Source organism: Calonectris borealis, chromosome 15, assembly GCF_964195595.1.
Source record: "Calonectris borealis chromosome 15, bCalBor7.hap1.2, whole genome shotgun sequence".
Taxonomy (NCBI): domain Eukaryota; kingdom Metazoa; phylum Chordata; class Aves; order Procellariiformes; family Procellariidae; genus Calonectris; species Calonectris borealis.
The window spans coordinates 18,748,551-18,761,267 of record NC_134326.1 but is presented as its reverse complement, the minus strand read 5'-3'; the positions used below and the strand labels follow the sequence as shown (position 1 = coordinate 18,761,267).

At 45.6% G+C, this 12,717-nt stretch overlaps 1 protein-coding gene across 14 annotated transcripts in view; it reads left to right on the top strand.

Annotated features, from left to right (window-relative positions):
• Positions 1-1,268: 1,268 nt before the first annotated feature.
• LOC142088803 (organic cation/carnitine transporter 2-like) overlaps positions 1,269-12,717 on the top strand; it is a 60,883-nt gene continuing 49,434 nt past the window's right edge. For 12 of the 14 annotated variants that reach the window (XM_075164525.1, XM_075164524.1, XM_075164522.1 and 9 more), the window contains exons 1-2: positions 1,311-1,897; positions 11,141-11,244. In XM_075164525.1, coding sequence (XP_075020626.1) covers positions 1,505-1,897; positions 11,141-11,244 — 497 coding nt within the window. In that variant the 5' untranslated portion in view covers positions 1,311-1,504. Of the gene's footprint in view, positions 1,898-11,140; positions 11,245-12,717 lie in introns of all 14 variants that reach the window. The other 2 variants (XM_075164513.1, XM_075164527.1) reach the window with 2 other exon arrangements.

The following is a 12,717-nucleotide window of genomic DNA, read 5'->3' as shown; positions in this document are numbered from 1 at the left end:
CTCGTATGGTAGTACAGTTTTTCTGGCTTTCAGATGGTTCAGCCCTGACTCCGCGATCCTACAAAGCCCCAGACACGGACCCCTGCCAAGCTCAAGGATGATTTTGAGGTTAAACTTCTATTTTGTCCATTTGATTTACCACCTTTGAGATTTTTCCCAGCTGTGCGATTCCAACATGGAACAAAAGCTCTTTTTAAATACAAGCATTCAAAAATGCTGTAAAAGGTATACATTTAGCTTTTATCAATTAGAGGTGGAGAAAATAGCAGACACAAAAATCCAGTTGGAAACATGAATCAGCCTTATGGAGAGCAAGGCCAATTTCTGCAATGATAATCACGCAGCTTAACTGAGCTCTATGGGAGACGCGATCTTCCTGTCTTCCTGACAGTGCCGCTAGGTAATGAGGTGGGATTTTTGGCCTAAGAGTAGAATTAGTTGTCAAACGCATAGTACGTGTTCCTTCAGAAAAGAGTGTCATGGTCAGCAAAACGTTTTGACAGCCACAATCCTGCTGAAGGGATGATGGCAGTTGTGGGAAGGTGCTGCTGCAGACAGAAACAAGGCGAGGAACCATTTAACGCTTGCAGAAAGCTGCCTGCCTTTGATCGTGCCACGAGCAAAACAATCGGTGAAGGCTCTTGGCTCATACGTGGTAACGACCCAAACCAAGGCCTTACCAAAGAACCCTGCGCTGCTTCACTTGTAACGTGCAGCTCAGCCCCAGAGTTTGCAGGCAGCTGAATGATTCAATTCATCTCAAGCCCGGTTCCTGAACCCTTTGGGCAGTAAATAAGGGATCTGTCGCCTGTATTAATGGGCTGCTTCCAACAAGGAGTCACCAGAGGGCAGGGGACGTGCCACCCAGCCGGGCCTGGGCTGGGCGCCCCGTGGGGAGCTGGAAGGCGGCCCTGGGCCAGGACGATGCTTGCCCAGAGGCCGCAGCCGAGCCCCGCTTCGGCAGGCAGGGAGCACCGGTAGGAGCAGGCAGCGCCCCTGCCTGCAGGCCTCTGTGCACTGCCCGGCATCTCCCGGCACACCGGGGTCGCCCCTTCCAGCCGTTGCGGTGAACACAAGCGCGAAGCGCTGGCGGAAGCCCGGCCTGGGCCCTCCCTCCAGCCTCACAAGGCCGCCTCGGCCGCCCGGCCAACGCAGCTCCTCCCGCCGCGGCTGGAGCCGGCGTCAGGCCCGGCCTCGCCTCAGGGGCCGAGCCCCCGCCGCGCCTCCCGAGCGGGCGGGCGAAGGGCATGCCGGGAGCCGCCCGCGCCGGGCTGAGGCGGCCGGGCCGGGACGCGGCGGTGGCGGCTGCTGTCCCACGGCGCCGGCAGCGGACGGCCCCACCTGAGAGCCCTCCGCCTGCAAACCCCACCCCCGGCCGCTCCCCCGCCGGCGAGGCCCGGCCCATGGCGAGGCGCTCGGCGGGCTGCGCGGCGGCTCGGGGCGGCCGCTTCCTGCCCGCGCCAGACGGGCCCGCAGGTAGCGGCGGCCGCAGCTCGGCCGCGCCATGCGCGACTACGAGGAGGTGACCGCCTTCCTGGGCGAGTGGGGCCGCTTCCAGCGGCTCGTCTTCTTCCTCCTCAGCGCCAGCATCGTCCCCAACGGCTTCAACGGCCTCTCCATCGTCTTCCTGGCCGGCACCCCCGAGCACCGGTGCGCCGTGCCCCGCGGGGCCAACCTGAGCGGCGAGTGGCGCAACGCCAGCATCCCGCTGGAGCTGCAGGGCGGGCGGGCGGCGCCGAGCCGCTGCCGCCGCTACCGCCTGGCCGCGCTCGCCAACTTCTCGGCGCTGGGGCTGCGGCCCGGCTCCGACGTGGAGCTGGGGTCGCTGGAGCAGGAGCCGTGCCTGGACGGCTGGGAGTACAGCCGCGACGTCTACCGCTCCACCATCGTCACCGAGGTGCGGGGGCGGCGGGGCGGGCGGCGGGAGCGGGTCCCTCTCGCAGCAGGAGGCGCGGGAGGGCTGCACCGGGGCTGCCGAGGAGAAGCGTGTGGTTATGGTGGCACCGGTGCAGCTTTTCCGTGGCCTCGGGTTCCTGCCTGGGCATCGCCTTGCTGTTAAATCTGGCATGCTAAATTTATTTTGAGATCTTCTGTTCGCTTCCACTTGCAAAAGTAGCCTCCAAATGCAGCGCATTTCCTTAACCAGTGTGGCACGTGTACGGTAACTGCTTGATGGGTTTCATCTAGTATCTGTACAAGTGGCTCGGAGCAAGGGTCAGCACAGGGACAAGGGGTTCAGCTCGTTCTGTGGTTCGGAGTTGTCTCTTTGCACTCGGGAGATCAAAAGGGTTTGTTTTCTTACTTTAAAAAAAAAAAAAGGCGGTAGAAGTCATCCTGAGTTGTGCAAGGCACAGGGTCGGGAAGCCCTGGTTTGATGCTGTGTCCAAAAGGACCCTGAACTTTGTTGTGTGCCCATGGATGCCTCTGCTTTGGTCATGCCCCCTGCTGTGGTCTCCCCGCTCACCTGCCGGAACAGGTCAGGTTCTCGTCTGCTCAAATACAGCCTTCAAGTCAAGTCTGTGATCAGGGCAACCAAACAAAGTTGAAGCTGTGCTGATTGTCCCTCTTGTTTCAGGTGGAAGCTGTACAGACCCACAGGCGCTGGTTGACTTAAGATACAAGGAAATGGATTTTGAGGAATACTTGAATTTCAAAATGTGTATAGGTTTGTTCAGGCTTACAGGCTTACAAACCATTGGTACAGTCCCATTGCCTGATTGGGCCTGTGGACAGGTTCTACAGAGCTGGAACTATATTTGCCTTTATTCCTTTCTTTGCAAAATGGGTTGTGATGGGTGTTTGGATAGTGATGGGTGTCAGTATTTAATGACCATAAGCTGATCTGAGCACAGAAATCTTCCTCAGGAGGACTGAGGTGAGGAAGGGAGCATTGGAGAGGAGCCATGGCAGCACAGGGAGGCGTGGAAATGGTGACACTGGAGTTATTGGAAACTTCCATTGAACCTGCACAGCAGCAGGGGCTTGAGTGATTCTGACAAGTGGCACAAGGCGTTGCCTCACCTGTTTGTAAAGAACTGTCTTCCTGGAGAGGAAAGCTGCTGTGAATTTCTAGACCCTGGTCATTGCTGAAATGCACTGTTGTGAAATGCTGAGCCGCTCTTAGGGCAGCGTAAGGCAATTAGCATCTTCTCGGGGCAGCCCTGTTCACGGGTGAACACACGGGTTTTGTTCCGAGTGCCTTAGTATAATGGTTGACCTGGCTTAGACATGGTTTTAGCCAGTACTTTGTCTCTGGAGCTTCTTTACTGAGCTTTGTCTTGGTGCAAATTAAAATGTCTTGAGCTACCAGAGTATCGTCCAGGAATCTTACGATCTATAAGAAACAGGAGCTGCTGACATTTTCCTGAGACTTCCCAGCAGCTCTGGCCCGTTGTCTGTAGGGCTTGGCAGATGTTTTGTGTCTGTGGGAGGTAATGTTTGTCTGCCCAGACATCATGCACTGAGGCAGTATTTTTTTCCCTTTAATATTAGTGCTTCTGAGGGAGTTTTGCAAGAGCTGTGACCTTTCACATACTTGCAGGTTTTCAGTGTTATACTTGTTTAATTTCTTGGCTTGGTGCTGCTGCTTTTATGATTCACTAATCCTGTGTTTGGTTGCATATCTCTAACTTGTTGAATAATCATGAGGACCTTTGTCCCAGATTTCCGTAGCCGACGCTGGGAGGGGGAAGGGGGAATTTTTTTTAAGAAAGCTTTTTGCTGAATCTCTCATGACTCTAGAGAAAGTCCTCATTTGTGGTTCTGCTTTTCAGGGGAGACTTAAAACATTCAGTTCCCTCTCATTTGAAGAGAGACTTCCTTTTCTCACACAGACTAACAACAGAAGGTTGTTATTAGCCAGTCTGCAGTATTTAACCAGCTCCCATGTAACAAAATCCCTTTCTGTCTTTTACTTTTTGAAATGCTGTAGCTCGGAGGATAAGAAAAGCTTTACTTTGGCTCAAGAAGCCATCTGTGTCATTCTTGCTCCTCCATAAGTCACATTAAAAAAGGAATATAAGAGTAATAAAAGTTCATATGTGGTAGTAAAAGGAATAAAACCAGGGGTAACTAATGGAAAAGGCTAACTACTTCTGCCAGTCATATCTGTTATGGGGCTATACTGAATAACTGGGAATAGAATTGACAAGTGGAGTTACTAAGAGCATGAGTGGACTAGAAATATGATGAGAAGATGTTACACGATACAGCAATCAAAAGATTTTGGTCCATTCGGGAGTAATTCTTGCATACTGAAACATAAATAGACACCAAATTTTGTATACACATATTCATCCTCAACTTCTAAAAATGTGTTGCATTGTTTATCAATTTGAAATCAGTTCAGTGCAGGTGACGTACTCCAGAGCTGCATGTTTTATGCCTGTTGTGCTCTTAACAGGGTTTTGCAGAGGAAGGATGCGCATGGTGGGAATTGCCAAGTGTCCTGAGGCTCGGCGCAGGGCTGGTGCTCTGTCCTGTACAGACGTGCAGGGAGAGAAAGTTCTGGGCAGACACGAGGGCGCAGAGGTTTCCATTCCCTGCACACCAGGGATTCAAGTCTCCCGCTGTGCTGTCAGACCCCTGTCCCTGAAGATCAGCGGGTTATGCCAGACCTTCAGGAAACAAGTGGAGACTGCAGTGGTGACATCAGGAATGACACAAACGGGCCCTGTGGTACAGCTGTCGAACTAGAGGTTTCAATGTTCACTCTTTGTTGGAAGGCAGAGGGATCATTTTGCTTTACCAAAATAAAAACACAGGCTCATGCTAGCCATTGTAATTTCCACAGGCTTTTCCAAGAGTGGAGCCAGCAGCTGAAGTGTAAATCCAGCCCAGGTTCAGCTTTCACTCAACTCTTCATTAACATTAGTCACCTCCATTATTTCTCATCTTTTAAAAGAGGTGCATCCTCTTTCTTGGTGAAGGTTAATATCTGCTTGTTTTTCTGGTTGAAGTTCATATTGACAGCTTTTCAGCCCCAGGAGCTGATAAAGCTATGGAAAGACCTTTAGGTGATTTGCAGGTACAAAATCTTAGTATTAATAGTCTCGTCAGAAGGAGGAAAAAGAAGTCTAGTTTTCATTTAATAAGTAAATATGAATGTCTGACAGATGTACGAAAGTACTTCTCAAATGTTGAGGTTTTCAAGGTGTGATTTAAGAAGCACGTAATGCAGGACTCTTCAGAATCATACAAAGTACAGACATTTCTGACCTTGCAATGTAAAATAGGGTTAGTAGTATTAAAGAATTATAGGCCTGCAGTTGATATCGTTAAAATGGAAACAATGCTTTTTTAGAGGTACCATGGACAATTAATGATAGGGTAATGTTGCCATTATGCTGTCTTTCCTTTTAGATTAAAACTCAGCTCATGTTTCTCAGTTTCTGATGTCAGTGCCCTGTTTCCTTTTTCTCCAACCATCTCAAAACTGTGATGTATGGGGGAGAGTTAAGTTTCTGCGCTGGAATGATAAAATATTTGGCACTTCCTGTTGTATGCAAGTTTTACCTCTGTAAATATTTAAAACAACTACAAGGGGAGAAATTGAGCAGAATGTATGTTTTGTAGGTACAGACTTGTGTTTACATTTAGATAATAAGCTTTAATGTAACATTTAGAACTTCTAAGTATTCAGAATATACAAATGTATTTTTAATGAAAAGAGTGTTTAATAACACTCATAGCTCTCAAGTAAGCAGAGAATATTTATGAGTATAAACAAGACCAGATTCTGAATCGAATGTCGTAAGTACTCAGTTGTGAGACTGCGAGATTTTTTTTTTAAAAACCTGTCTCTACTTGCAGAGAGAAGCAGGTGATAGGAGAGAGTACAGGATATTGGATTAGCTTCAAAAATTCTTGCTAACATGGTGATTTTGAAAAGAAAATATTAGCACATGGGACTATCCCACTTCATTTTTCAATTATGTGTGTTATTCTCAGCAAGAGAGGAAAGCAGTTTTAAAAAATAAATAAAGGAGTGGGAGGACACTATATGTTGTAGCTGTAAAAATTCCGTCTCCTCTAAGGCTTTTCCTTATATAACAGGGGTGTAACCGAGTAAGGCTCTCAAAGTTTTTGTATTTGTCATAGTGCATCTTTGTTTAGGGTGCTAGTAATGGTATTAGGGAAGTGCGAGTGCTCCTGCGGTGGAACAGTACTCTGTAATCTGAGAAACATGCTTTTTTCAAGTGATGTCCTAAATTATATTGTTGGTGGCCTTGCAAATACTTCCGTAACTTTCCAAATATATTTGGTGGTGGTATATATGTGGTGGTGGTATATATTTGTTTGCTGTGACGCTGTATTGCAAGAACTTTTGATGTTTTGAAGAGCTTCCCTATAATTAGACTTGCAATTTCCATGATATGAAGCATTAAAAATATTGGGCAAATTTTATGCTGAAATAGGATAGGCATCTTGTTGTTAGCAGCTAGAACTTTGTTATTTCCTGTTTTGTCATCTCTTACAAGATGATATAATTGCAGTGAAAGTGAAGCAGGATAAGGGATCTGCACCGGTGCCTGGATGAGAGCCATTGCAGGATTTACTGTTAGTAATTCATGAAGTGCCAGCTCTCCTTTCGAGGCAAGTAGTAGTCTGCAAGTGCAGTGGATGCAGAGCCTGTACACAGGAAATTAGTCTTTACCTTTTAAGGTTTTGAAGTGCCTAGAGAACTTAGAGGAATGATAGTTTTTACTTGTGGTGTGGCAGTATCTTCAGCTGGACTTGTGGCATCCTGTCTGCCTAAACTTGCCTTGCAATTTTAGTTTGACACTGTTGTTTTATGCTTTGAAGGTTATTCCAGAGTTTGCCACTTAAAGAATTCAAATATTTCATCTTGGAGTCTGAACTTCATTGTGATTGCGGTTTGTGTGAAAATTGTAGGGTAGTTTTCTTTTTGGATAGAGGTGTTATTAATGTTCAGTTTAATACTGGAAAGGTGTAAGATAAAATACAGGAAATACCAGTCTAGCACGACTTGACGCACTTGTACATACGCTGCTTAGTGTAATTCTAGCTAAACCTGCAGTAATACTTCTTGTTCAGGTTGTATTGTGATGAAAGGCTGGAAGCTAATAAAATGTGGCTGGGGAGGGTCTTGTGTTTGGGGGAGGGAGGAGATCTGAGGGAGTAGTTTAGGTTTTTAATTCTTGGTTTTGTAACTGGCTTGCCTTATATTAAGGGATTTGGAGATGTGGTTCCAGGTAGCTGTCTTGCCATGTAAGAGATGAAGCAGAACTTGGAAAGTGCTTTCCTAAAGAGATACTTAAGTGATGACTGTCAATACCTAGGACTGTAAATACCTAGGACTGTTTCATACTCTGGCCTCAAATTTGTGCTTGAGAAGCAACTGCTTCAGTCCCTCTCCCTTGTGGTGTCCCCTGCCTTCTCCCCCAAGCTGTCCACATTTTCTGGCTGTCTCCACAGCCTGTCCTCTTTTTCCTGTCCCCTCTTCCCATCCTCTTCCCAGCGGCTGGTATCAGCCAGGAATCTGTTATGGAGGTGCGTATCCCACCATGCAACTTGCCTTCGATGCATAAGTGATTATTGCTATTAGGTGTGAGGCTACTGATGAAGACATCACCCCAACCTGATGAATTGTTCGGGAAGTAGCTACAGTCCAAAGTATCTGCAGGCTGTCTGAGTAAGAAGATAAGTTTAAACTCCAACAGAAGGATGTCTTCTAAAGTTATAATAAAATTGAGTGAGAATGCTCTGTGCCGTGCCTTGAGCGTTGGGTACCAGTGTTTAGGAGCTCGATGCTTCACAACATCAGCAGCTGCTGTTTGAAACAAAACTGAAATGTTTTTCTCCTGTTTGGAGCCCCAGTACCTTGCTGAGGTTAACCTTATCTCATTCACTGGGCAAAGGCCATTACAGCTAGCAGGCTAACTCAAAGGATACTGAGAAGTGAAAACAACACATGATTTTAGAGCACTGGGTCACAGTATACTGTGCCCAAACAGCACTGCCAGCACCAGAATTCAATCAGTAACTACTCCTGAGACACTTGCGCTTTGCGATGCTGGTCTTCCAGGAGTGATGCTTCGGTGACTTCTTCTTGGGCAATGTACAGCTGAGGGAGGGGTCTAGTTGCAGAATGGTTCTGGAGGACTGATGCCACCATGACTAACAGGCAATACAGTAGACCTTTTTGGTGAGTCATTAAAAAGTTGAAGACTTCAGCATTCATTTACTGGGACAAGGGGTAACAGACCTTAAAATCCCTTTGTTCTGATTGTTGGGCATCTGTGGAGTTTGTAAACAACTGGTATTGCACAACCAAGGTAGTTTTCCCTTGGAAATTTGATATTGAAGTTCACTTTGGTGCCTGATTCAAGCGATCTTCAGTGTAACAGCTCCTAGTAGAGCGGACAGAAAAACAAGCTGGTAATCACTGCCACATTTTAAGGACCAATATGTTTCTACTTGCCAATGTAAGAAGCTTTTGGCAGAACTGTGCAAAACATTTTAATACCATGAACTTTTCCAAGCAATGTCTCTACCTCAGTGGTCTGAAGAAAATGTTTGTTACTGGGCACAAGCATGCCAGTGTCTGGAAAGCCAAGTGTTGTGCAGCCTTGTGCCAAAGTACAGAGTGTAAGATAGATGAAAGGAGATGGCTAACTTCACAAGCACAGGGCGATCAGCTGGAAAATGATGACTTATTTAGTAATGATAGACTATAAATCACCGAGCTAGATGTTTGGCTAGTTAGATTTTAGTTCTGTTATTGGAGATGTCTGGCTCCAGTAGCTGATACAAAGATGATTCTTTGTGAGTAGGCAAGTCTTTATTAATGCAGGATTTGTACTGGAAGTGGTATTTGTTTTCCTGATAAGTGTCATCATATGATAACCACTGAAACTTTGGCCTATATAAATTGGATAACAATCATTTGCTGCATATTTCCAAGGTGCCAGATACATTTAGCGGAAGCTTCCTGGCTGGATTAGCCTCTGTGGTCGTCACAGAATTGCTCAAACTTTCTTTAATCTATAATGAAGTATAGCTTTGTTGAATAAATACAGATTTAATTATAAATGTTAATTATGGTTATTAATCTAAATTATATCTATAATCTAAATTATAGTTAAGTTTATTTATCTAAATCATATCGACAACTACAGTTAAGTTACATGTATATATTTGTTAGCACATTAGAAAGCCGTGATTCTGAAAGGAACTTCCGTAACAATGCATAATTGATGGTGTTGGTGGGATTGATTGGAGCACTGCATTGAGTGCTACTGCCTGTGCTTCAGGTGGTGTGAGGCTGGAAAAGTTTGGGGAATACGTGCAAGAATAATGTTGAGGACGATGAAATTTGATAGAAGGAGAGGTTCTTCAGACACAAAACCACACTCAGATTTATCGAAGGAGAGGTTAAGAAATTACTTGAATACAGTTACAAATTGGGAAAAGGTGCATTTTGTTTGCTCCCATGACCTTAAAAAATAATAATGATGGATGAATTCATAAGATAGTCTAAGGGTTGGCAGCTAAAGTTACACAAACACTGATAAGAGTGCAGCCTGTATGAATGAGCATCATTCACCTCTAGAAAAACTTCCAGTTATAGTTCAAAACTGGATACTCTTCCATGAAACAAGTGGTGGTTCAACGGAGTTTTGCCACAGGGATCTGGGAGTGGAAGGCAATTGCTGGTGTTCATTCAGTGCATTTTTAGTGATTCCCCCAACCTTAAAACATACACTAGGGTGTAGTTGTAGCGTGAACTGTTAATAGACTGAGGGCTGTGAGATTCCTGGAGTCAAAGGCTTAATGAGACGGAGCTGGCAAACAAAGCAAAATGCTGGCGTGCCCACGTCTGGGACCACAGACAAGGTGGATGGTGGAGCTGGGACATGCAGCAGCTCAGGGGCAGGTCTTACAGGGTGTTCCAGTACAAATTTTAAAAAATTAACAGGAAAACACTATATTTAATTATTTGTAATTGAGGAGCAAAGGGGATTAATTATTGGAGTCAGGGTGAATATTTTCTTTTCATTTCAATCTTTTTCACAGAGATTAAAAACTAAAAGTTTCCATTCCTGAAACATCAGAAGGAGCCCTGTGGGAGCTGTTTGAGTAACTGAGATCAGGAGGGGTTGGCCTCACATCAGAAGCATCGGTTGCCTCCAAATTCCTCTCCTGTGGGGCTGCTGGGTAGCGTGGCAGGACGGGGAGAGCTCTGGGAATTCCTCCAGTCGCAGCATAGCAGTGCGGTAGGGGACGAGGTGTCCCTGCTGGGTTTTGTCCGTCCTTCTAATATTTATACACTTTTTTCCCCCCACATAACCAAAATAAAATTGAGACTCTTTCAGTAATAGCTGTTGGTATAGGTACAAAAATAACATGAGTGTTATTTCAAAAACATCAGACTGAAGTGGGTAGGAGATCGGAAACTATTGCAGTCTTCATTTAATAAATATCTCGTTTTCTTCCTCTTTTTTGTTTTCAATTTAGACATCTTGGTTTGTTTGGTGTGTATTTCAATTTGTATTCCAAAGATTGTAATTGATGTTAGTTAGGTTCCCAATGAGCAGTGAACAGTCTCCAGTCTCTCAAAACGATATTAAAATATAATAAAGGAGGTTTTTTCCCTATATTCTTGTTTGTTCAATTGTAGTTCAATTTCTCTTAAATTAGAAATGCGAATTTTTAATGGCAAACTTTACCATATGCAGGGAAATCAAGTTTGGGGTCTATTCTCACTCCTTCCAAAACCAGCAGAACTGCAGCAGTTGAAGGGGCTGCAGGGCCTTTGAAAGGGAGCTGAACATGATGAAATTATTAGTTACCGTCACTCATATACGTGTAGGGGAAACAGCACAGCCATCGACTGTGTGAGGAAAGCCACACGGGTCACACCTGAAGGTAGCGGGGGGGCCTCAGCTGGATCGCTCCCGAGGTGGCTCAGAGCGGGTGGCCTTTGCCCTCTGCTGCCCAGCATCCCTTCCTGTTGTGTTCGTGGAGCTGCGCCTGTGCCGTAGGTTAGTCATTAATTTCTGTTGTGGAGGTTTTCTGTCCAAAGGGTACGCTTTCATCTGGGCTCAGCCAAGGCGTTTAGAAGGAGGGAGGGGAAATCCTGTTTATTAGAAGACTTTCATGTTCTCTCTCCCTGCAGTGGAATCTCGTATGTGACAACGACTGGAAGGGACCCCTGTGCACCTCCCTGTTCTTTGTGGGCGTCCTGCTTGGATCTTTCGTATCAGGACAGCTCTCAGACAAGTAAAGTATATACACCAGAGCTGCTGGGTCTTTGTTTGATGCTGTTTTGTAAGCAGTTCTTGTATGTGAAGTTTGCTATAAATATCTTTCTGCAACTACTAACGTGTCTTTGTTCTGTGACTGTCTAATCTGAATGTACACAGAGTGTATAGAGTAAACGTCATGAAGTAGAACAGAATATTACAAAGATTGTTTGTGAGTGTTATCTTTATCTGTTTATTTTTTCAGTGAAATCACTTCTGGAGCAAACTGTTTTTATGGCAGAAAACAGGTGTAGGAGATAAATTCCATCTGGAAAAATCAGATCAATGCTATTCTCTTCTAATTACTTTGGACTACGTTCAGAGAGTTCCCTGAGATCTGTTTTCCATTTTTTTGAGGTCAAATTTAAAATTCTCTTTTTATAAATGCCCATAGCTTGTCTCCCTCATCATGAAATACAACATCTAAGTCCAATGATCTGTGTTTGTGGAAACTGCAAAGCACAAATGCTGTTCAGCTGTACTTCAGAGAAGCAAGGCTTTCTTGTTTGGGGATTTTTTTTTTTCCTGTATTTCTAGTCCCAGAGTTCGCTGGCTTTCTTGTTTATCAGTACAAACATGAAAAAATGGAAGACACCATGAATTTTTGTGATGTTGACAGGTTTTTGGTTTTTGGTTTGTTTGTTTTTTTTTCTTTTAAAGCTCAATTTTTCTGATTATTTCCCTGAGATTTGCTGTGCTGTCTTCCTGATTCCCAGAGAACAATATGTGGTCCTCTAATTTGCGGATTTACTTGTAGAGTTTCTATTTCTTTGAAACGTAATCCCTATGCCACAAATCTTGTAGCATCCGTTCTGGGCCTTTGCGTGACTTCCTACTCATCAGGTTGGATCAATCTTGAGCTTGGAGGCAGTGATCCTTGAAAATCAACCAGCTCCCCTAGACTTCTCTCCAGAGCCATATGCCATGGGTTTTTTCCAAGCAGATCCCTGGTCAGGCCAGTGTTTGCTCTCCCTGTGATCTTGCCTTCTGCCTTGTTCCTCCCCTCACGATCCTGTGCTTCACCATCGCACAGCCAGCAGCCATGGCTCCTGCCAACCTTTACATCCCCAAACAGTTCTTCCTTTTCGCAGGCATGGAGTCCAGCAGTGTCTCCCCTTATCGGCTCTTCAGACGTACGTGTTAAGAAGTTGTCATTGATGCACTTCAGAAAATTCCTGGGTCTTATCCCTCCAGCAGGTATTGGAGTGGTTGAAGTCCCCCATGATGGCCAGTGCCTTTGAACACGAGGCTTCCTCTGGTTTTCTGAAAAGCCTTTGTTTGCTTCTTTCTGATCGGATGGTCTGCAGCGGACACCCAGAGCGGTGCCAGCGTTGGTCTGCCTGCTAATCCTGACCCATAAGCTGGGTCGTCATCCGTCCCCAGGCAGAGCTCCATGCCTTCCAGCTACTCTCCCGGGTGAGGGGCGATTTCCCCTCTTCACCATGGGAGT